The 23,703-nt window shown below is 35.6% G+C and overlaps 1 protein-coding gene across 5 annotated transcripts in view; it reads right to left on the bottom strand.

Moving 5' to 3' along the window:
- Positions 1-23,703, bottom strand: part of UBR3 (ubiquitin protein ligase E3 component n-recognin 3) — a 241,425-nt gene that overhangs the window by 30,116 nt on the left and 187,606 nt on the right. For 4 of the 5 annotated variants that reach the window (XM_045480143.1, XM_045480144.1, XM_045480145.1 and 1 more), the window contains 2 exons: positions 13,376-13,479; positions 1,065-1,189 (listed from right to left, as the gene is read on the bottom strand). In XM_045480143.1, the coding sequence (XP_045336099.1) occupies positions 1,065-1,189; positions 13,376-13,479 (229 nt within the window). Of the gene's footprint in view, positions 1-1,064; positions 1,190-13,375; positions 13,480-23,703 lie in introns of those variants that run through there. The other variant, XR_006712948.1, reaches the window with a different exon arrangement.

The raw sequence follows: 23,703 nt of genomic DNA, 5'->3' as shown, positions 1-23,703 counted from the left end.
TGTATTTATCATGATTTTCTTTCCTCTGACATAAGTAGATGTGATTTTTTTTTAATGTTTATTTTGAGAGAGGGAGAAAGAGCACAAGTGGGGGAGAGGCAGAGAGAGAGACAGAGAGAGAGAGAGAGAGAGAGAGAGAGAGAGAGAGAGAGAATCCCAAGCAGGCTCCAGGCTGTCAGTGCAGAGCCCAATGTGGGGCTGGAACTCAAGAACTGTGAGATCATGATCTGAGCCAAAATTGAGAGCTGGACACTTAACCTATTGAGCCACCCAGGCGCCCCATGATTTAAGTAGATAATTGGAACCTTTCAAAGAGGTTTGAACCTCTTGAAGAGTCTATAAACCAATCAAGAGGTTCAGTTAACACTACACTTACTATTTTTTCCTACCAACTTCCCCAAATACACCCTGAAGTAGTTTTCTTATTTTACCTACCTCTAAGCCAAACCACTCAGTCAGTTCTTCGGTTCTATAGTATCACATTTGTTCTCGAGTCACTGAAAACACTTACATTTAACTAAACTTGGACAATTTTTCAAAATTGTTTATGTAATTTTAACTTGAGAACTTTAAATTTGTAAGAACTCACACATTTTTTTAAGATAGAAAAATTAGTATTTAAAGAAGCATAATTAAGAAAAGGTTAAGATTTTTAAATTTATAGGTGACACATCAAAAGCCATTTTTGGACTGACTGCAAATAGGAGCAAGGAGAAGAAAAGATGACGAATAAGTAAAATAGGTAAGTCTGCAAACATTTTATTACTTACTCACTGTGTTGGTACAATTTTCATAACTTCTCTAAGTTTAAGGCTTACAAGCAAAAGCAAAACAAAACTGCCCAAATAAGAAGAGGCAAAGGCCAAGGTTTAGAGATAGATGAAGAAGACTTCACCATCCAAGGAAACATTTTTAACTTTGTTTAACCTGAAGGTGCTCCATTTCCAGTGGAAATACTATTAATAACTCATTTTGCCTTTCAAACATCTAATCTCATTCATTTATATCTCCAACTTAAATGAGTTCACCAAACTATAAATGACAAATTCAGACAAGACACTAACCTTTTTGAGAGCTCCCGTGTGTTTCCAGGCTAACCTATCTTCCTCATTGCATTTAACTGAAAGTGCCACAAGAGCTTGTGTGTATAGTAGGGTGAAAAGCACCTTCACAATGCAGGTGAAGTGGTCTAGAAGAGAAAGAGAGGATCATTATTTCTTTGGAATCTAGACATTTTGTACTCAAGATCATTTCACAAATACATCTTTCCTTGAACATGTAATTGGTTTTTGTTCAACACTTCACTTAATAAAATGAAATTATAAGGTGATATTATATTTGCTACCCACCTGGTCTGAAATTATGAAAACAAAATTCCTTTATTCATCCACAGAATATGTAAATGAGAGGCATTTAGCGCAGCGTAAAGTGTGCTCTGTTTTAGACTAACAGAATGCTAATGCCACTCAAGCTGTGTAATGTTGGCAAATCCCCTTCCTGATCATTATGTACTTAACAATGATGTCTCAGAACAGTGTTAAACCAACACTTCATCCACTTCTAATATTATATAAACCTTATAAGGAATATCATATCGTATCATATTATATATAATACAAAACTTCTAAAGTTAAAAAAAAAGAAAAGAAAAGAAATCCCAGTATTTTAGCCACTCTAATTGAGTTTTAAAACTCAATTTAAAACTATAACAATGCAAAAACAATATTAACAATACATAAAATGCCTGGTAGCTTCTGGCACATATTAGGTATTTAATAAATAGTAGCTTAAAAATCACAAGTAATATTTACATACAGCTAATAACTTAGAAAATTTCCTCGAATGTCTCATTCAATCCTCGTATCTCAGTTGGACATCTGAGTTTCAAAATGATGTGCCGCTGATAACAAAGCTAATAAACATCCAGGTCTGAACTCGAATCCATATAGATGATTTTACTGCAGATTCAGTATTCCTTCTATTATATTATGCGGTTCCCCTAATAAATGGATACTACCATTTAGTCAGTTGCTGGGGTCAGAAACTTGTAGATATCCTTGATACTTTCCTATTTCATTCTCCCCACATGAAAAAAAATCACCAAGTCCTGTCAATTCTACTTTAAAAATATCTTGAGTCAATTCTAAAATCCTAGACCAGGCTTCCATCCTTTCTTGCCTATGCCCAAAATTCCAGCCCTAAGTAGTTGTGTTCAGGGTGCCCCAAGACCACTTCCAGGCTTGATGATTCACCAGGAGGGCTCACAAGACTCAACATACAGTCCTATGATTCATTATAGCAAGAGCTATAAAGTAAAATCGGCAAAGACAAAGGCACATTGGGTGTAGTCCAGGTGAAATCCAGAGTTCTTTACCAGTATTCTAGCACAGGGCATGCTTAACTCCTCCAGCAATAAGTTATGACAGATTGTGAGATATAGACACCAGGAGAGCCTGTTAAGAAATTGAGTGCCCAAGGTTTTTACTGGGGGAAGTTCACACAGGCACCCTTTGCCTAGCACAAACCAGGTTTTTTAAAAATTTTTTTTTTTTTCAATGTTTATTTATTTTTGGGACAGAGAGAGACAGAGCATGAACGGGGTAGGGGCAGAGAGAGAGGGAGACACAGAATCGGAAACAGGCTCCAGGCTCTGAGCCATCAGCCCAGAGCCTGACGCGGGGCTCGAACTCCCGGACTGCGAGATCGTGACCTGGCTGAAGTCGGACGCTTAACCGACTGCGCCACCCAGGCGCCCCAAACCAGGTTTTTAGACTCCCAGGAGGAAAGCAGGTGTGTTCAGCATAAACCACTGTTTGTACAGTTTAGGCATAGTGACCCACTCCCATCAGTTCTGTGGACGGTGGGGTGGTAGAGACCCTTCCAAAATCAAAGTTCCCAGATGCCAGTTAAGTGCCAACCTTGTAAGCAGGCCTTTCAAAAGTTAACGGGTCTTCTATGTTAAGTCTTTCTTGCACAGTGGTTTATGTGCATCACCTCTTAGTCCCCTGCAATCTTTTTTATTTTATTTTTTTACAGCCAGACTGATCTTTTTAATTTTTTTTTAAATTTATGTATTTATTTTGAGAGAGAGAGACAGAGAGACCGAGCAGGGGAGGGTCAGAGAGAGAGGGAGAGGGCAGGCTCTGCTCTGTCAGCACAGAGCCCGACACTGGGCCTGATCCTACAAACCAGAAGATCATGATCTGAGTTGAAAACAAGAGTTGGACACTCAACTGACTGAGCCACCCAGGCACCCAAACTGATCTTTTTAAAAGAAATATCTAGCACCCTTCTACTGAGTCTCTGTACAAGCTGAAACACTCTTTCCTTCCTCAAAGCCTGGCTAACTCTTAGGTGACACCTTAAAGTCACTTCCTAAGGAAAATCTTTCCTGATTTTAAAATGAGTATGTGTGAGTGCATACACGTGCGAGCCTTGTCTCTTACTCATGTTGATGACTCGGGGTGGGAACTTAGAGCTGAGCCAGCTGTGGGATTTTTGTAACTGGAGGTAAATGGAAGGTATAAAAATGTGAGATTAGAAGTGTCACAGGTCATGTTCCTAGTCTATGGCAGACTGTCTAAAGTAACACTGAATAAAGCAGATCCATTAAGACAAGAAACCTAAGATGCCAGCATCCAAAGTTCTGGTTCTGGTCATTCCCAAGACTACCCTTAACTCCTACAGTTTGGTTATGTGAGTACATTAGTGCTCTTCCTTTGTGCTTATAAACTAGCTCTAAATGGATTTCTAAATGTCCTAACACCTAGGTGTTGAACATAAGCCAGGATAAAGACAATAAGAACTTACAATCTAGATAGAGAGAGAGGAAGAGAGAAACAGAGGGCTACATGCATACACATGGTATACTGGGAGAAAATAAGAGGAGGAACTAACCTAATTCAAGGGCAAGGCATAGAAAAAAAAATAATAAAGATTTTTATTTCAGTGAGGAAAGTTAAGTCTTGAATGATGAAGAGAAATAAGCCATAATAAAGAAGGCAAGGGGGAAGGGAAAGGTAAAGAAAGGGGGATTCCAGATAGATGAAGCCATTTTTTGAGGGCACAGAAAAAGCCTAAGGTTTACAAGAACTGTAAAGTGTCCAGTGTAACTAGAATACAAGTAGTGATCTTTGATAGATGAGGCTAGGAAAGCAATCTTTATTGCTGAAGATGAAAGGTTATGAACTACAGGCTATCTGTGGTCTACAGAGAGGTTTGGTTTGCCTCTATCCTATTTAGTTTTTAGTTACTGACATTTAAAAATAGGATATTTCTTATACAAGTCAAGAATTCCCCTTACTCTTAAAAAAACAGGAAGATCTGACAACACTGGGGCCACATTTTTACATGCCAACAATGATTTGGAACTGAGTAGTAACTGTCCTCTTTGGTCAAGCATTCATTCTCTGGCTTATCAGTCTCCTACTCCCAATTACATCAAACCAAAGACTATTTCACAAGTAGTCAGTATATAACATTATTGTTAAGAATGAATTTAGGCTATGAAGCCAAATTGTCTAGATTTAAATTCTGACTCTTCAGATCTCAAGCAGGTTAGTAATATACACTTGCTTTATTTCCTATTCTATTTAGTGGAGACAATAATCTCATCTACCTTAAAGAGATTAAGTGAAATAAGGTTTATACCTAAATGCTTAAAAAAGTGATTAGCAACGGCAATCAGTAAATATCTGGTTTATTTATTCATTTTTTTATTTTTAGAGAGAGAGTACGAGCTGGGAGAGGTGCAGAGGGAGAGAGGGAGACATCTTAAGCAGGTTCCACACTCAGTGAGGAACCCAGTGCAGGGCTGGATCCCAGGACCCTGCGATCATGACCTAAGCCAAAATCAATAGTCGGATGCTCAACCAACTGAGCTACCCAGCTGCCCCAATATATTAGTATTTGTTACTTGTTTGATATCTACAGGCATACAGACTGGGTAATAAGCCACTGAAACACTTTAAGCATGAGAATGATAATATCAGATTTGCATTTTAAAATGTTCACTGCTGCTTCTTTAGAAGAAAGGGATCGAAACAAGCCAAGACTGGAGGCAAGACAACCTATTAACAGACAGCAAAAGTACCATACCTGAGAAATTCGATGACCTGAACTACAGAAGAATGATGATGATGGAGAGAATGAGTTAAATTAGAGAAGTATTTAGATGACAAAAATGATAGGACTTGGTAGCCTTTTGGAGGTAGAGAATGATGGTGTCTTTCATTGTATAACAAAGAGTAGACAGTAGCAGCACTGACTAAAATGGAACGACTGAAATAGAGGAAAAGAGTTAGTCTTGATGAGTAGAAAATGAATTAAGGAATTCACCAAGGAACTGTCGACTGCAGCTAGAGATTTGGGAATCATGAGAGAACAGGTGAACTGACGCTATGGGAAAGAAGCCAAAATTGAGAAAGGGACAGGAACTAAGAGACAACTCCAAAAATGGTGAGAAGAGGGGGTGAATAAAAAGGAGCCATGAAAACGAGTGAAAAAGAGATAGGAAGAGAACCAGAAGAGGATGGTATCATCAAAGTCAAGGAAAGACTATTTCATGACTTAATTGAATGTTTCAATAGAATGATGAAAATTAATAGAATTTGTCTACTAAGCACAACAAAATGAGGAAGTCATTTAATATTGCTCAGAAATATCACTCATATATGACTTACTCCCATCGTAAACTACACAAATTTTTTGTTTGTTTAAAAAGAAGTGGGAGGCCTTGGTGGTTCAGTTGCTTAAGTGTCCAACTCTTAATTTCAACTCAGGTTATGATCTCACAGTTCATGAGATGGAGCCCTGCATCAGGGCTGTCAGCGCACAGCCTGTTTGGGATTCTCTCTCTCCCTCTCGCTGCCCTTCCCCTGTGTGTGCATGTGCACGCACGCTCTCTCTCTCAAAATAAACACTCAAAAAAAAAAAAAAAAGAAGAAGAAGAAGAAGTCATATATTTTAAGGAAATAAGAGCCAGTATAAGAGTAATCATAGCTTTTCCTTGTAGCAATGTACTAATTCCTAGTTTTAGTCATTTTATCTGCCTTGGTGATCATCATTTTTCAAGTATTTCAAATGGCAGTTTAAAGTTACAGCTTTTGCTTAAGTTCTCACATTCACTAACATATGTAACAAATATTTACTAAATGATTGCCACGTGAAGTCAATGTTTCTCAGGGACTTGGAAGAAAACAAGGAATCACTCATATAACATGTACATTAGGTTCCCAGGTTGTTATCTTCTAAGGCTGCAACAGAGAACAAAGCCCTTCAAACCAATTATCAACATTTTAAAAGGAGAGGGAAATTGGATATCTACTCTCAGTCAATGTGCTTTTAAAACAACCAAAACCAAAAGCCCACCATCAAACCACCTGAATGTGAACAAAGGAAGACCAATACTTCACTTGAAATGCATTTAGAAGCAAACAGACCATGAACGATGGCACAGATTTAAAAAAAATTTTTTTCTTAGTGTTTTTATTTATTTTTGAGACAGAGAGAGACAGCACATGAGCAGGGGAGGGGCAGAGAGAGAGGGAGACACAGAATCTGAAGCAAGCTCCAGGCTCTGAGCTGTCAGCACAGAGCCTGACACAGGGCTTGAACTCATAGACTGTGAGATCATGACCTGAGCTGAAGTCGGACGCTAAACCGACTGAGCCACCTGGGCGCCCAATGATGGCACAGATTTTAAGTATTATAGAGCTACTACATGACAGGAAACAGGGTGGGGGAACATAGTGCTGGGAAGGCTGCTTAATAATTAAAAAAACTGATTTCATGAGATACAGAGTTTGGTATGATAGAAATGTTAGCCTATAGCTCTTTAAAAAGTGAATTTTTCCTTAGAATCAAAAATGAAAATTATAGGGGCGCCTGGGTGGCGCAGTCGGTTAAGCGCCCGACTTCAGCCAGGTCACGATCTCGCGGTCCGTGAGTTCGAGCCCTGCGTTGGGCTCTGGGCTGATGGCTCAGAGCCTGGAGCCTGTTTCCGATTCTGTGTCTCCCTCTCTCTCTGCCCCTCCCCCATTCATGCTCTGTCTCTCTCTGTCCCAAAAAAAAAAAAAAAAAAAAAAAAAAGAAAATTATATTCCTTACTTCCTATTCTAAACGTCTGAGAACTGAAGTTTCTGACCTCCTAGACAGGTGCAACATCCACATCATTAGACTATTTGAGAACATGAAGTCATCAGTTTCATTATTTATATTTAAATCATCATTTTAAAAAGTTGTAAACATCATAACTCATGAAATGAAGACATTTTAAATAGATAACATGTGTAAATCTTTGCCTTATTTCTGACTTATTTTCAGCAAGATAAAAATCCTAAAAAAGGAATAAATAGTTCAAAGGGTATTGACATAACTGAGACAACAGCATGACTCTTTAATGATACCAATAAAATCTGATTCAACCAGATTCTCTCCCGTGGGTAATATATAAACACACAATGAGAAATTTTCAAAAATAAGATAATTAAATATTTAGTGAGTATCCTCTTTATGTAATGGCATTTTTGCTGGGTGTTATAAGAGTAATCCAAGGAACCGACAGTCTTCTGGGGTGATACTGGCTTGCCTACAGGTACCATGCTTAGTGCAGGTGAGATAATTAAAACAAACAGGATTCAGATGCCTGCAGAAATTCCTTTCCCATAAAGTGTTTTAGAGTTAAGGTAACACAAAATACTCCAACTTCTTTTAGGACAAAGTATAATATATGTAAAGTAATAAAACTCTTGGGGGAAAATCATACAAGTAAACAGGACACAATCTAAAGACTATATCAGACATTTTATTGTTTTCTTAAAATTACCATGAAAAACTTTTATAAAGAAATATACTATTGCACTACTTCAGTAAAGCACTTTGCACATATCCATATAAACATCAAATCTTCTCAATCTTCTCTTTCATGATCTGAGCAACTAAGTACACATGTTCTCTCTTCAAAAAGTCTAGTCTACAACAAAAATCAACTTGTGATGTGTTTTGTGTGATACGCTCAACTCTATTTTCTCTTTGATGAGTGAAGAACCCAAATAGTTTAGTAAGACTTTCTTTGCATTAATCAACAGAGCACCGAGAAAAGATCCCGAGTCCATCTAACAACTAATAAGGTAGTTAAAGCTGCTCCCTTGGGTATACTTCAGGGCAATTGTGGTTTGGTCTACTAAACTGCCAACATTCTCAAAGAACATTATATAGAAAAGACCATAATATAAGACATAAAGATTCAAACCAAAGCAATAGCTTTCCTGAATTTCAAAATAGAAAATAAGCAATTTACCAGAATAAGACAACTGGATATTTAACATATCCAGTCCACAAACATTTACTGGGCATATTAAGTAGCAGGTAGGCACTAGGGATACAGGTAAAATGATGCAAATCCTAGAGGAATTGATAGTTTAGAGCAGGGGATTTAAAGAAAATCTACCATTATTTTCATGAGACAACTGTCAAAACAGAACTATAGACAAGATATTATGGGAAAGGGAAAAACGCATATTTAAGAGAAAGGCTTCCAGGAGAGAGTAACACTTAAGGTAAAAGTACCACTGACAGTTATTAATGGAGAAATGGCAAAAATTTAAACATGCTCAAAACTCTCCTACCTTAAACACAAACAAAAAATAGCTCCTTTGATATATCCACACATACCTTCTGCTCTCTCCCCACATTCGTTCTTGATAGTTCTCTCTGCTGTTTCCTCTTTGCCCTGTCATTTCTCATCCCACTATAATCTACTTCTGATTCTCCAACTGCACAAAAGCAACTTCCTTATTATTATTCCTTATTACTGCATATAACCAGGAGTCCTCAGGAGAATTTATAGCTAACTCATCTTTAGGGGTGAAGATCCTTTTGAAAACCTTGTTAAGGGCTATGGAGCTTCTCAGAAAAAAAATGCACATGTACATATAAAAATTTCCTATATCATTTTAGGAGATTCATGGATTCCTACTTTTGAACTCTTAAATCACAAATTAAAAGGCCTTGAAAGGAGGAGTTAAGATGGCAGAGGAGTAGGGGGACCCGATGCTTCCTTGTCCCTCTCAACACAGCTAAATAAATATCAAATCATTACGTGTGCCCCAGAAATTGATCTGAGGACTGAGAAAACAAACTGCACAACTAGAGGGAGAAAAGGCCACATCGTGGAAGGTAGGAGGTGTGGATTCATGATTTGGGGAAGAAAAAAATTGATGGTGCTGCTGAGGGGAGGAAGCCCTGATCAGAGAGGAGAGAAAGAACGCACACAGGGCACAGGGCACAGAGCACAGAACAAGAAAAAACCCTTCTCCAAAACCACACAGGGAAAATGAGAGGGAGTGATTATTCCATGTTTTTACAAGCAGTGGAGCTCAAAGTCTAAAGTTTTAGAAGTTTGGAGGCCCAGGAGCAGACAGCGTGGCCTGAAGATCCCCTGGGTCGCACTGGGAGAGACAGTTTGTCTTCTTGAGTGCATTTGAGAGAAGTAGCACTGCCTCTCTGGGGACAAAAGAGCCAGGGGGTACCACTGAACTGCCCTTTTCATTAGCATAGGAACAGAGGTACCTGCTGAGGACAGCTAACTTGGATGCCAGCTTTTTGCAGTGCTTTACCATAAACTCTAAGTCTCTGCATGTTCCTGCAATTGCCCTCATGGGACAAACCACCACTAGTCACAGCGCAGTGAGACCCCTCCCCCAGAGGATCAGCACGGGCCGTTCTGCATCAGGTCCCTAAGATTTGGAGTTTTGAAACACAGCCTGCACACCTGAGATGCAGGAACACTGTGCCACCAAGTGGGCAGATGGCTCAAACACACACAGGTGAAGGCAGGGACCTGAGAGAAGCCTGGAACACACACAAGGGGAGATCATATGCTTTTCTGTGAGGGTTTCCTGAACTCCCTTCTTGGGGGACTAGAGAGCTGGCTGATGCCATTTTTACCCCTGCCTGTCAGCACAGACAGACCAGTAAGCAGAATAGTGCTCACAGTGGAGGCTTGAGTGACTTAAACCAAGCCATGCCCCCCTGCATTCTGCAAGTGCTTTTCTTTCTTTCTTTTTTTAAACTAGGACAATTGTGCCTAAACTCAGAGCAGCAGTGGGCCTTCCCCCAGAAGACCAGCACAAACCTTGTGCACACACCAAGACTATTCACCACAGAGTGTTCCAAAGCTTTAGCTCTAGAGGAAACAGGATTTAGCCTCCTTTAACAAGCATACAAAAACACACCTAGTTAAAATTCACCACACAATGGACAAAATCCAAACACTCCTCACTGCAGGCAAGGAGAAACTCTGCAGAGAACTGACCACAGCGAAAGAGCAGCCAATACACAACAGCAGAGTGCATACACCAGGAACATTTCCTGAAGCATGAGTTCCTGGACAGTATATGACCTCTTCCTAATATAGCCATTACTCTCAGGAGCAGGAAACATAACAGACTTTCCTCACACACAGAGGACAGAGACCTAGACAAAATGCCAAGATGAGGTATTCATCCCAAAAGAAAGACAGAAAGAGGCCATGGCCAGGGATTTAATCAAAACAGATATAAGTAATATGCCTGAACCAGAATTTAAAACAACAATTATAAGGATACTAACTGGGCTAGAAAAAAAAGTATATGAGATACCAGGAAGTCCTTTACTGCAGAGATAAAAGACCTAAAAACTAGTCAGGCCCAAATAAAAAATGCTATAACTGAGATGCAAAACCAACTGGTTGTAATGATCACAAAGATGGAAGAAGCAGAGGACTGAATAAGTGGTACAGAAGATAAAATTATGAAAAATAATGAAGCCAAAAAGAAGAAGGAAAGAAAGATATTGGATCATGAATATAGACTTAGGGAACTCAGCAACTCCATAAAGGTTAATAACATTCCTATAATAGGAATCCCAGAAGAAGAAGAGAGGGGAATAGGAGAAGGTTTATTTGAGCAAATTATAGTTGAAAACTTCCCCTAATCTGGGGAAGAAAAGACATCCAAATGCAGGAGGCACAGAGAACTCCCATCAAAATCAACAAAAACCAGGCCAACATAAAGACATATCATAGTAAAATTTGGAAAATACAGATAAGGGAAGAATCCTGAAGGCTGCAAGGGAAAAGAAATTCTTAACCTACAAGGGAAGACAAGGTTAACAGCAGATCTCTCCTTAGAAACTTGGCAGGCCAGTAGGCAGTGGCATGATATACTCAGAGTGCTGAATAGGAAAAATACACAGCCAAGAATACTTTATCCAGCAAGGCTGTCATTCAAAACAGAAGCAGAGATAAAGAGTTTCCCAGACAAACAAAAACTAAAGGAGTTCATAATCACTAAACCAGCCCTGCAAGAAATATTAAAGGGGACTCTTTGAGTGGGAAAGAAAGATCAAAAGCAACAATGACTAGAAAAGAACAAAGAAAAACTCCAGAAACACTGATTTTGCAGGTAATACAACAGCAGTACATTCATACCTATCAATATCACTCTGAATATAAACACTCCAATCAAAAGATATAGGGTATCAGAATGGATAAAAAACGAGACCCATTTATATGCTGCCTACAAGAAACTCATTTGAGACCTAAAGACACCTACAGATTGAAAGTGAGAGAATGAAGAACCATTTAGCATGCTAATGGACATCAAAAGAAAGCTGGAGTAGCTGTACTTATATCAGACAAACTACATTTTAAAACAAAGACTGTAACAAGATATGAAGAAGGGCACTATATCATAATAAAGAGGCTCTATCCAACAAGAAGATCTAACAATTGTAAATATTTATGCCCCCAACCTGAGAGCACCCAAAAATATAAATCAATTAAACACAAACATAAAAAAACTCATTGATGATAATACAGTAATAATAGGGGAATTTAACACCCCACTTACAGCAATGGACAGATCATCTAAGCAGAAAATCAACAAGGGAACAATGGCTTTGAATGACACACTGGACCAGATGGACTTAACAGATATAATTAGAACATTTCATCCTAAAGCAGCGGAATACACATTCTTCTTCTCAAGTGCACATGGAACATTCTCCAGAACAGATCACATACTGGGTCACAAGTCAGCCCTCAACAAGTACAAAAAGATTGAGATCGTATCATGCATATTTTCAGAGCACAACACTATGAAACGTGAAGTCAACCACAAGAAAAAATTTGGAAAGGCCACAAATACATGGAGGTTAAAGAACATCCTACTAAAGAATGAATGGGTTAACCAGGAAATTAAAGAAGAAATAAAGAAACAGAAGGAAGCAAATGAAAATGAAAACATGACAGTCTAAAACCTTCTGATTGCAGAAGAGGGAAGTATATAGCAATAAAGGCCTACCTCAAGAAGCAAGAAAAGTTTCAGACACACAACCTAACCTTACACCTAAAGGATCTACAAAAGAAACAGCAAATAAAGCCTAAAGCCAGCAGAAAAAAGGGAAATTAAAATAAATATTAGAGCAGAAATAAATTATATAGAAACAACAACAACAACAAAACAGTAGAACAGGGGCTCCTGGGTAGCTCAGTCGGTTGGGCAGCCAACTCCAGCTCAGGTCATGATCTCACAGTTTGTGGGTTTGAACCCCACATTGGGCTCAGTGCTGTCAGCACACAGCTTGCTTTGCTTCAGATCTTCTGTCCTCCTCTCTCTCTGCCCCTCCGCTGCCTGTGTTCTCTATCTCAAAAATAAATAAGCATTAAAAAAAAAAAAAACACCCAGTAGAACAGACTAACAAAACTAAGAGCTGGTTCTTTGAAAGAATTAATAAAAAAGAATAAAATCTTGCCATTTGCAATGACATCAATGGAGCTAGAGAGTATTACGCTAAGTAAAATAAGTCAGCCACAGAAACACAAATATCACATGATTTCATTCATATGTGTAATCTAAGAAACAAAACAAATGACCAAATGGGAAAAAAGAGAGAGAGACAAACCAAGAAACAGAGTCCTAATTATAGAGAGCAAACTCATGGTTACTAGAAGGGAGGTGGGTAGGTGGATGAGTTAAACAGGTGACAGGGATTAAGGAGTACACATGTGTTGAACACTGGGTGATGTATATTAGTGTTGAGATACTATATTGTATGCCTGAAACTAATATTACTCAGTATGTTAACTAGCTAGAATTTAAAATAAAAACTTTTAAAAAGTGGGCAAAAGACATGAACACTTTTCCAAAGAACACATCCAACAACAACCTTCATTTCATTGTCATCTTCTTTTAGACATATGAACTATTTACTACTAATAAAAAAATAGTACATTTACCTCAAAACATTTCCAGCAGACTGAATATTTGTCCCCACTATTTTTAGATTATTATATATACTATATAATCTAAGAATTGGAATTATAAAGACATACCTTTGCGTAAGGGTTGTGGCATCATTAAGATCTGGATGAGCAAAAGGGATGTAACATCATGATAAAGAATTGGAACCTCAGGCTGTTGTTCTTCATTTCCCTGCCTAAAAAAAATGCATAATTACTTTAGACAATATTGCGTATCTTTTCTAATTCATTTTATATTTCACATATATGTCTAAGGAACAGAAATTAAACTTTCATAAACAATTGAGAAATCTCAAAAGAAAAGGTTAGGGGCCATGTTTTTTGCCTAAAAGTATAATCTTTTAAATCTATCTATTCCCTTGATTCTGCCTAATATGAAAAAATTATATATAAAATTTATTAGATCTTATTTAAGCAAACAATTGGATACATTAACTTGATTATGAGTCTTTCTGATCTCTTAGATTACAGAAATCAAATGAAGGATTAATTGGAAATTTAGAGGATTAGTTTCACTATAAATGTGGTGGCATATAGGACACTTGCTGTCACAAACTTCACACTAAAAAGTAAATGTTGATATTATTAAAAAGAACAGGTACAATTCGCAAACAAGTTACATTGAAGAGGCATGGTTAATATTTTTTTATTAAAAAGTTGTTTCAATTTCATGACTAACATAAAATTCAAAAAATTCTTTAACACTTTCAAAAAAAAAATAATAGGCAGAACTTACACTATGAAAGACAAAGTAGGAAACCTCAGCAATGTGTGGTACTATGAGGAACAGAATATATTCTAAAGCAGATCTCATTCTAGATCTGTTAAGAATTTTTAAAACTCCTATAGAAGGATACATTTTTTGATCTTAGGTTTAATTTTTAATTCAGAAAACAAAAGCAAATCTTAAGTTTCTAAAGAATTCAATAAATTCTGAAGCTATACTTCAGACTAGATTTGGGATGAACAAAAATTGCTCAACTCTTTTATTAGGCTCCATCATTCAATAAATACTTACTGATCACTTATTACATGTCAGGCACTGGAAGCACTGGCAAGTAAACCAATGCCTGCTGCTGTGAAGCTTATAACTGCCAGAGGAAGAAGACAGCTCTTTCAGTGTCTCCATTCTCTACAAATAACCCTTTAATTTACTTGCCTCCCTCTCTAAAGCTAACCTTCCATTAATGCTATGAATTGTATTTGTCTCTCCAATCTTTTTTAACAAGCCCAAAGTACTTTTTAAAAAAACTGGGAGGGAGGCACCATTTGCTCACCTAGTATTCAAATCCCCACCAAAATGGTTTTCCACATGGCCAACAATGATCTCTTAATTACAAAATCTAGTGGACATTTTTCAACTTTATCATACTGACCCTTGACTTTGCATACAGTTGAACACTGTTATCTGGAAAATTTTCTTGGCCTTTTTCAAACACTCTCCCAGATTCTCTTCTAACTCTCTGATGACTCTAGTTTTCTTGATAAGTTCTTCCTCTGACTAACCTAGAACTGGTGCTGTTTCCCAAGGCTCCAATTCCCACTCTCTTTTCATATGAAGGACTTTTTTTGAAAGACCTCCTAAACCATGACTTCAATCACCAGCTACACATTGATGACTTCCAAGTCTGTATCTCTAGCTATGAATCTCTTAAACCCACTACCTGAATATTTACAATCTTCACTTGTATATCCAACAGGCAGCTAAACCTGAACATGCCTAAAACTGAACTCATGAACATTCTACTCTACTGCACTCAAACTCCCCTAGCCATAACCAATCTGTTCTTCCTTCTATGTTCTTAGTTTTGATGTGGCTTATTTATTATATCCTCTAGTATTTAGCACAATGGATATATTTGTATACATTTATATGTATTTAGCACAATGTATAATTATAAAAATATAATGAATAAATAAGGTAGGATCTTAGGGATATCCCAAACCTATCTTCTCTTACTCACCCCATATTTAATTGGCAGTAAGTCCTAACAACTATCTTTATTCCTTCTTTGCCATCTCTATGGCCACTGACTTCTAACTGTTCAATCTCCCTCAATTTTACGTTCTCCCAATTCATCCTCTACACTGTTAAAGACGCTGAAAAAAAAATTCCACAGAAACTGTATCTTGTTTACCATCATTTCCCTGATGCCTGGATTAAAACAGTTAATAAAACTAGCTGAATAAATTAAAAAATGAAAAATGAAAGGATTGCTGGATGGACATACAGGTGGCAAAAGAGACAAAAACTAGACAGTTAAGACTTCAGAGCATAAAGAGAGAAAATGCACTGAAGGAAGAAACATCATCGTAAATTATAAACTTAAGATCAGGGCCCTTGACTCCTACCCATGTTTGTATTTCTATGGTTTTATCACAGTTAATTTAGTGAAATGAACCAAACGACTCAAAAGAAAACATGCTAAGAAGATGAAACCTGTTCCCAAAAAGAAAAGAGGAAAATAACACTGAAAAATCCTTACTAACCTATGGATAAAAAAAGAAAGTGGTAAGAAACTGGTCCATTAAAAACTATTTAGAACAAAAATGATTTTGGATTATTATACTGCTGCATTAAATCTAACAGCTGACAAAAGACTGAGAATTAAAAGGAACTTTGTGAATCCATTTAAATTAGCTCAATCTCATACCTATACAAAGATATATTTTACTGCATAAAAATCAAAGAGACTTAAGAACTTCTGTGTCACAACCTAAAGACTAACAAATTACAAAGCTTTTAGGTATAGAAACGAAATACATCTCAAATGAATAAATTAAATATAGTTTCCTAAAATAGGGATATTATAAGCAACTGAAAAGCTTAAAGGGCTAACATAAGTCTAGATTCTCATTTATTTTATTACGTTATGTGTCAACAATTTTTTTTTTTGTAACAGAAGCAATCTTTCTCAAATTTAGAGGTGAATTCCTTTTTGCTATTATTACTTATTTGCTTTTTTATTATTATCGCAATGACCTTCAAATATTACTTAAAATCAGTCTAAACCTCCAGATTATATCTTCTATTAAAATTATTCATATATTCTTGTTAAAAATTTAGCAATCTTTACATTAAATACGATTAAGAATGTATAATTAAGAAATGTTTGAAAACTACAATGAAACAAAAAATGAATTTAAAAAATGGGGAATGTTCCGGGGTGCTTGGCTGGATCAATTGGTAAAGCGTGCAACTCCTGATCCCAGGATCATATATTCGAGCCTCATGCTGGGCTTAGAGATTACTTAAAAAATAAAAAAGTTTAAAAAAATAAAGAATGTTCCTAGTTGAGGAAACTGTCTACTATAAAGATAGTTATTTTCCCCAGATTCATTTATAAGTTTAAATAATTCTAATCAAAATCACAAGTGAAGGGAAGAGCTTAGAAAATGGTTCTAAAGATCATCTGAAAGAATAAACAGGTGAGAACAGTAAAGAAAAATTGGGAAGTATGGATGAGGGTCAAAGGGGAGAAAAAGGAGAGAATCTTAATCTAGATCAGAGATATACACATTATCTTCTCAATAAAGTAAACCAGCATGCTTCTGCCACAGACATAGGCTTGTGGGTCAACAGAACAAAGTGGAGAGTCCCTAATCAGAACCATAACATACAAATATTTAGCATATAATAAACAGGATGTAAAACTGCTTTAAAAATTAGCCAGTTATTTGAAAATAAATATTAACTCTTCACTCATAACTACTGATGAAAATAAATTCCAAATGGATGATATATTTTTAAAAATCATCCCATAAGAAAATTCTACAAAGAATATGTAAGTAGGTATTGCAAACTCCAAGGCAGGAAACACATTATAATACAGGTTATAAAGGTAAACATCATGGACAAGTTTGGGAGGCATTCTAAGTATGAAAGCAATCATAAAAAATAAGAATTATAAGGCCTGACTGGTTTGGCTACATGAAATTTTAAAACTTTAATATGTCAAGAAAAGTAATATAAAATTGAGAGACAAATGTATTTTGGAAAAAAGTTTCAACACCTATGAAAAAATAAGGTTTACTATTTTTAAGCCATAAAGAATCACTCAGATAATTTTTAAAAAATAAGATGCCAACAGAAAAATGGACAGATGTTCTAAACATATAATTCATAAAAAATGTACACAAATAGCTAATAAACAGAAAATATTTAATATTAATATGAAGCTAATTTTACCAGAAATTAAACAAATTTCTATTACTTTGGGATCCCATTTTTTATCTATCAAACTAGCCCAAAATATGTTTTTAAAGTGATCATACTCAAGACGAACAGCAACAGGAATGTTCCTACATTGCCAGCAAAAGCTTATATAGGGGCACTCTTTTCAAAAAGCAATGCTGTACTAGCAGTGTGAATATTTATCAAATAAATGACTAAAACTAAAAAATATTTATATACTTTCATGTCATTCTATAATTCTAGGATTATATCTGACATGTCAAGAATTGCTAAACACACCATCTAATATTGTAGAAAAGGAGAAACAATTTAAAAGATTAACTATAGGAATGAATAAATAATGTATGTCATCTAAAGAATTTTTTTAAGTTTATTTATTTTGAGAGAGAGAGAGAGAGAGAGAGAGAGAGTGTCAGTCCCAAGCAGGCTCTGTGCTGTTGGCACAGAGCCCCAATGTGGGACTTGAACCCAAGAACCATGAGATCACATGACCTGAGCTGAAACTAAGAGTCAGATATTTAAACAACTGAGCCACCCAGGCACCCCTGTCATTTAAGGAATTTTTAATGATGTGGGAATTTGGTTGTTATGTGTTAATTTTATTTATTTTTTTAATGTTTGTTTATTTTGAGAGACAGAGCGAGCAGGGGAGGAGCAGAGAAAGAGGAAGAGAGAGAATCCCAAGCAGGCTCTGCATTGTCAGTGCAGAGCTCAACATGGGGCTCAATCTCACAAGTCTGTGAGATGACCTGAGCTGAAATCAAGAGTCAGATGCTTAACTCACTAAGCCACCCAGGTACCCCAGTTATGTGTTAATTTTAAAAAGCAGATTCTAAAACTGGTATAGGATTCAAATAGTTCTTAAAAATTCATAATATATATACAGAAAAAAAGAAACTGGAAATAAATATCTCAAAATGTTACCACTGTTAGAGGAATTCCCAGAAAATAGTATTGATTCCCTGCCCTCATATTTGACCTCATTTTTATAGCTCATAAATTCATTAAATTGTAATAAACTATATATAGTAAGTGGGTTATAAGATTTTATACTCTTTCATTTTCTCCCTCACCATTTTTGCACATTCTAAACATTGTACAATAAATACAATTTTTATGATCAGAAAAAAATTTACAAAAACAGTAATAACCTGGAGCTTGTTGGCTACAAAGACAAAAACAATCATTCTGAGGACAGAGAAATAGATCTTTCCTGGCACACAGCAGGCAAATAATCAGAACAAATGAATGAATGGATATACCCTAATGTAGAAAAGAGAACCAAAACTTTTGACTGTGAGATTTAATACCATCATTATAGTAATTATCCTTTTAATACTTAATTTAAAAATACATAATTGTTTCCATTTTTTAAAGTTTTTAGATTATCTTTAAAGTCCAGATCATAGGGGTGCCTGGGTGGCTCCGTTGGTTAAGTGTCTGACTCTTGACTTTGGCTCAGGTCATGATCTCACAGTTCATGTCATTGAGACAAGCACTGGGCTCTGCACTGACAGCAGGAAGCCTGCTTGCAATTCTCTCTCTCCCTCCCTCTCTCTGCCCCTCACCCACCAGCACGTGCGCACAAAATAAACATTACAAAAAATACAGATTATAAAAACTGTATACTACTAACTCTATGGATAAGAAGAAATGGATGGTTAGAGTTAATAGGCCTGATTTTCCATTTTTTAAAACCAAAGCCATTATCAACACAATGAAATTAAAAAGAAACAAAGAAATAACTTTCATGAGGATTACAGAAAAAGTTTATATGAGAAACCTGTATCATTAGACATAGAATGTTATTTTAGTAAAGTATTAAAAGTGAGAAAATAGAAAAAGATATTTCAATCTTTTAAAATCTAATATATAGATAGGAAACACAGATATCATATTATAATCAACTATAATATTACAAGTTAGTGAATTAATGAACCATAAAAATGAGAACAAATATAGGGGGGAAAAATCAATGGGATTTTCCAATAATTGCTCAGATTTCTTCTTACTAAGAAAGGAAACAGAATAATAGTTAAGAACTTAGACTCCTGAATCTGAAAGGTGTGGATTCAAATGCCACCTCTATTCCTTACTAGTTCTGTGCCCCTAAAGAACATGTTAATTAATTTTTCTAAGCCTCCGTTCTTCATATGTAAAAACTGAGATAACAATGGTACCTAGTGTATATAGTTATGGTGAAGATTAAATGAGATTATATATGCAAAGCATAAAAATGAAAGCAATCTTTCATTTTTGATATTTCATATCAAATGAAATAATCACTGGATAAGTGTTCACAACATTTACTACTACCCTAATGGGTATTAAATCTTAGGGCTTGATAAGAACACTGCTGGCAAACAGTTCTATTGAAATCATAGTACCTATGTCTAGTTTTTACAATATATATTTTTTAAGTTTATTTATTTATTTATTCTGAGAGAAAGAGAAACCACAAGCAGGGGAGGGACAGAAGGAGAGGGAGAGGGAGGGGGAGGGGGAGAGAATGAATCTCAGGTAGGCTCCACACTGCCAACATGGAGCCCGATGTGGGGCTTGAACTCACGAACCACGAGATCATGACCCGAGCCAAAATCAAGAGTCCAGCGCTCAACCAATTGAGCCACCCAGGTGCCCTATTGTTTAAAACTATTAATTCACCAATACTATGCTTAGGAAACCTTATATTTGCTAAACATGCTTAGACTCAGAGAATTAGGCCTTCTAATACTTGCACACCATCTCCACCCTTGAGTATGCAAGTCTAGTTAGGAAAGAAAATCACTAGCTAATATTAAGGAAAATGATTTTCCTTAGCCATAATAGGCAAAATACTAATAGCTTGCTAATTCTGTATATAAACACACAAAACACACAAATTTTTTCTGAGAAGTAGCAGGATATATTCATAGCCTCTAAGTAGCTCTCCAGAAGATAACTTTAATTACTAATTACAAAGGATAAAATAATAACGTTACAGTGGAAAAACCTGGCAGATGCCACATTAACCAAGAAATGAGAGTCATTATCATCAATAACAAAACAAAGTCAACAGCATATACCTCCTAATATGATGCACTAAAAAGAACACATTGCTTTTGTGGTTATTTCTGTGAAAAGTTTATAACCTGAATCTAAGCACAAGAAACTACTGGGCAAAAATAAATTGAGGGATTCTACAAAATAACCGGCTTGAGCTCTTAGAAAAAAATGTCAATGTTACGAAACACAAAGAAAAAGTCAGGAACAATTTCAGATTAAAGGAAATTAAAGAGATATGACACCTAAATACAAGCACAACCTTGAATTTCCTTTTCATTGCATTTGCATTTCTAGGACATTACTGAAACAACTGGCAAAATGTGTTAGGTTCTGTATGAGATAGGGGTCAATATTAATTACTTCTCATATACATGTCCAATTAACCCAACACCATTTATTTTAAAAACTATGCTTCTCTCGCTGTTCCTCAGTGCCATCTATGCTATAAATCCAGTATCTGGACATGTGTGGGTCTGGTTTGTTTTGTTTTAACAAGCAAATACAAATTAATTTTGTCAGCTCCACTTGATCACATAAGTGGTGGTATAATGTACATATTTTCTTCTCCTGGATTTTTCTCTTAACATTTTATCTTGATGGAGATCTTTCCACATTAGTAAACAAAGTGCTTTCTCACCTTTCTTTCCTTTTCTTTCTTTCTTTCTTTTTTTTTTTTTTTTTTTTGATAGGTCTGTTTTAATTTACTATTGTAGAGATTATAAGGCAGTATTTGGTAGCTATATGGGAAAAAATAAAATTGGATCCATTCTTTATATCGGATATCATGATAAATTCCAAATAGAGAGCTAAATGTAAAAACTGAAGTCACAGAAATATTAGAAGAATCATATACCTGAGAAGAGGTTAATATCCAAAATATACACAGAATTCATACAACTCAATAGGAAAAATACAAGCCAATTAAAAAGTGGGCAGAGGATCTGAGCAGACATTTTCCTGAAGAAGACATACAGATGACCAACAGGTACTGAAAATGTGCTCAACATCACTAGTCATGAGGGAAATACAAATCAAAACCACAATGAGCTATCACCTTGCAATTATTAAAATTGATATCAAAAAGAAATACTAAGTGTTGACAAGAATATGGAGAAAAAGGAACCTTTGTACATTGTTGGTGAGAATGTAAACTGGGCAGCCATCATAGTAAACAGTACGGAGGTTCCTCAAAAAGTTAAAAATACAACCACCATATGATCCAGGAATTCCACTTCTGCATATTTATCCAAAGGAAAGAAAAACACTAACTCAAAAAACTTTGACACACCCAATATTCACTGCAGCATTATTTACAATAACCAAGACATGAAAACAGCATAAGTATCCATCAATGGATGAATGGATGATGTATACACACATAATGGAATTATTATTCTGCCATAAAAAAGAAGGAAACCCTGCCATTTGTGACAATAAGGATGGACCTTGAGGGCATTATGCTAAGTGAAAAAGTCATACAGAGAAAAGACAGATACCATGTTTTCACTCTTATGTGGATCCTGAGAAACTTAACAGAAGACCATGGGGGAGGGGAAGGGGAAAAAAAAAAAGGTTAGAGAGGGAGGGAGTCAAAACTAAGACTCTTAAAAACTGAGAACAAACTGAGGGTTGATGGGGGGTGGGAGGGAGGGGTAGGTGGGTGATGGGTATTCAGAAGGGCACCTGTTGGGATGAGCACTGGGTGTTGTATGGAAACCAATTTGACAATAAATTTCATATTTATTTATAAATAAATAAATAAATAAATAAACAAACAAACAAAACAAATCAAAATAAAATAAAATAAAATAAAATAAAATAAAATAAAATAAAATAAAATAAAATTGAAAAGTGTAAACTAAAAATGAACTCATAGATACAAAGAACAGATTGGTGGCTGTCAGAGACAGTGGTGAGCAAAATGTCAGATATGGTGAGTGAGCAAAATGGGTAACAAGTGGTCAAAAGGTACCAACTTTCAGTTATAGAATAAGTCATGGGTATATAATGTACAGCACAGTGACTACAGTTAATAATACTGTATTGTGTATTTGAAAGTTAACAAAGAGAATAAATCACAAAAGTTCCCATCACAAGAAAAAAAGTTTGTAATTATGTGCAATGACAGATGTTAACTAGACTTACTATGGATCATTTCACAATATATACAAATATCAAATCATGTTGTAATTAGTTTCATTACATCTGAAATTAATATAATGTTGTATATCAATCATATCTCAATTTAAGAAAAAAGAAATAGGAAAAGAAAACCTGAGTTTTAAAAAAGCGAGTGGGGTTAAGAGCTGAGTCAGGATGAGTCAAATTCCAGAATTAATTACTGAAAAGATTAATAAATATGACATTAAAAAAAAACTTTGGATGGCAAAAAAAAATCATAAAGTAAAACTAAATTGACAATCTACTGAAACATAATTGCAAATTATAATACAAAGGGCTAATATTCAAAATCCATAAACATGTTTTTAAAATGAAGAGGAAAACAACCAACAACTCAATTGTTAGAAATAGGCAACAGATAGAGTTCACACACAAAAAAAATACAAATGGGCACGAATGTAAGATAGAGGTCTCCAAGTTTACTTTATCACATAGTTTTTCCTTTGGAAAAATACAAGTTTTATAAAATTAAAATAAATCAAAGGGGAAAAGGCAATCTTTAAACACTGAAGAAAAAAAGAACTGAAACAAATGAGTCTCACTATAAATCAAGTTGATGGCATAACAACACAAGAAAAAAAGTTACTTCAAATGACTTTAAAAACAGTATTTTGCCTGTACATCCCTGGTGGTATAGATTCTAGGACAAAAGAACATATAGTCAGTAGTGATTTTTTTTTTAAAATAATTATCATTATACTATAGGCTATTCATGTAGTAATAAAGTTAATACCATTATGAACCTAGATTTTCAGAATAAGAGAAAAAAGATGCAAATAACAAAAAAGTTAAGAAATAAAATATACCCTTCAATCTTGCATTTGAATTACAAATACCAGTAAGAACTCAGAATCTTTTTCTAAAAAAAAAAAAAGAAAAGAAAAAAGACTCCCTAACTCTGTCCACTGGAATGGCCTATGAGCCTGTAAGATTTTGTGATAACATAATAGTTATATATACCCCTTAACCACCCAGATTG

The sequence above is a fragment of the Leopardus geoffroyi genome, chromosome C1 (genome assembly GCF_018350155.1).
Source record: "Leopardus geoffroyi isolate Oge1 chromosome C1, O.geoffroyi_Oge1_pat1.0, whole genome shotgun sequence".
In the NCBI taxonomy this organism is placed as follows: domain Eukaryota; kingdom Metazoa; phylum Chordata; class Mammalia; order Carnivora; family Felidae; genus Leopardus; species Leopardus geoffroyi.
Note: the sequence above shows the minus strand (reverse complement) of the source record. Positions and strands in the feature narration are given on the sequence as shown.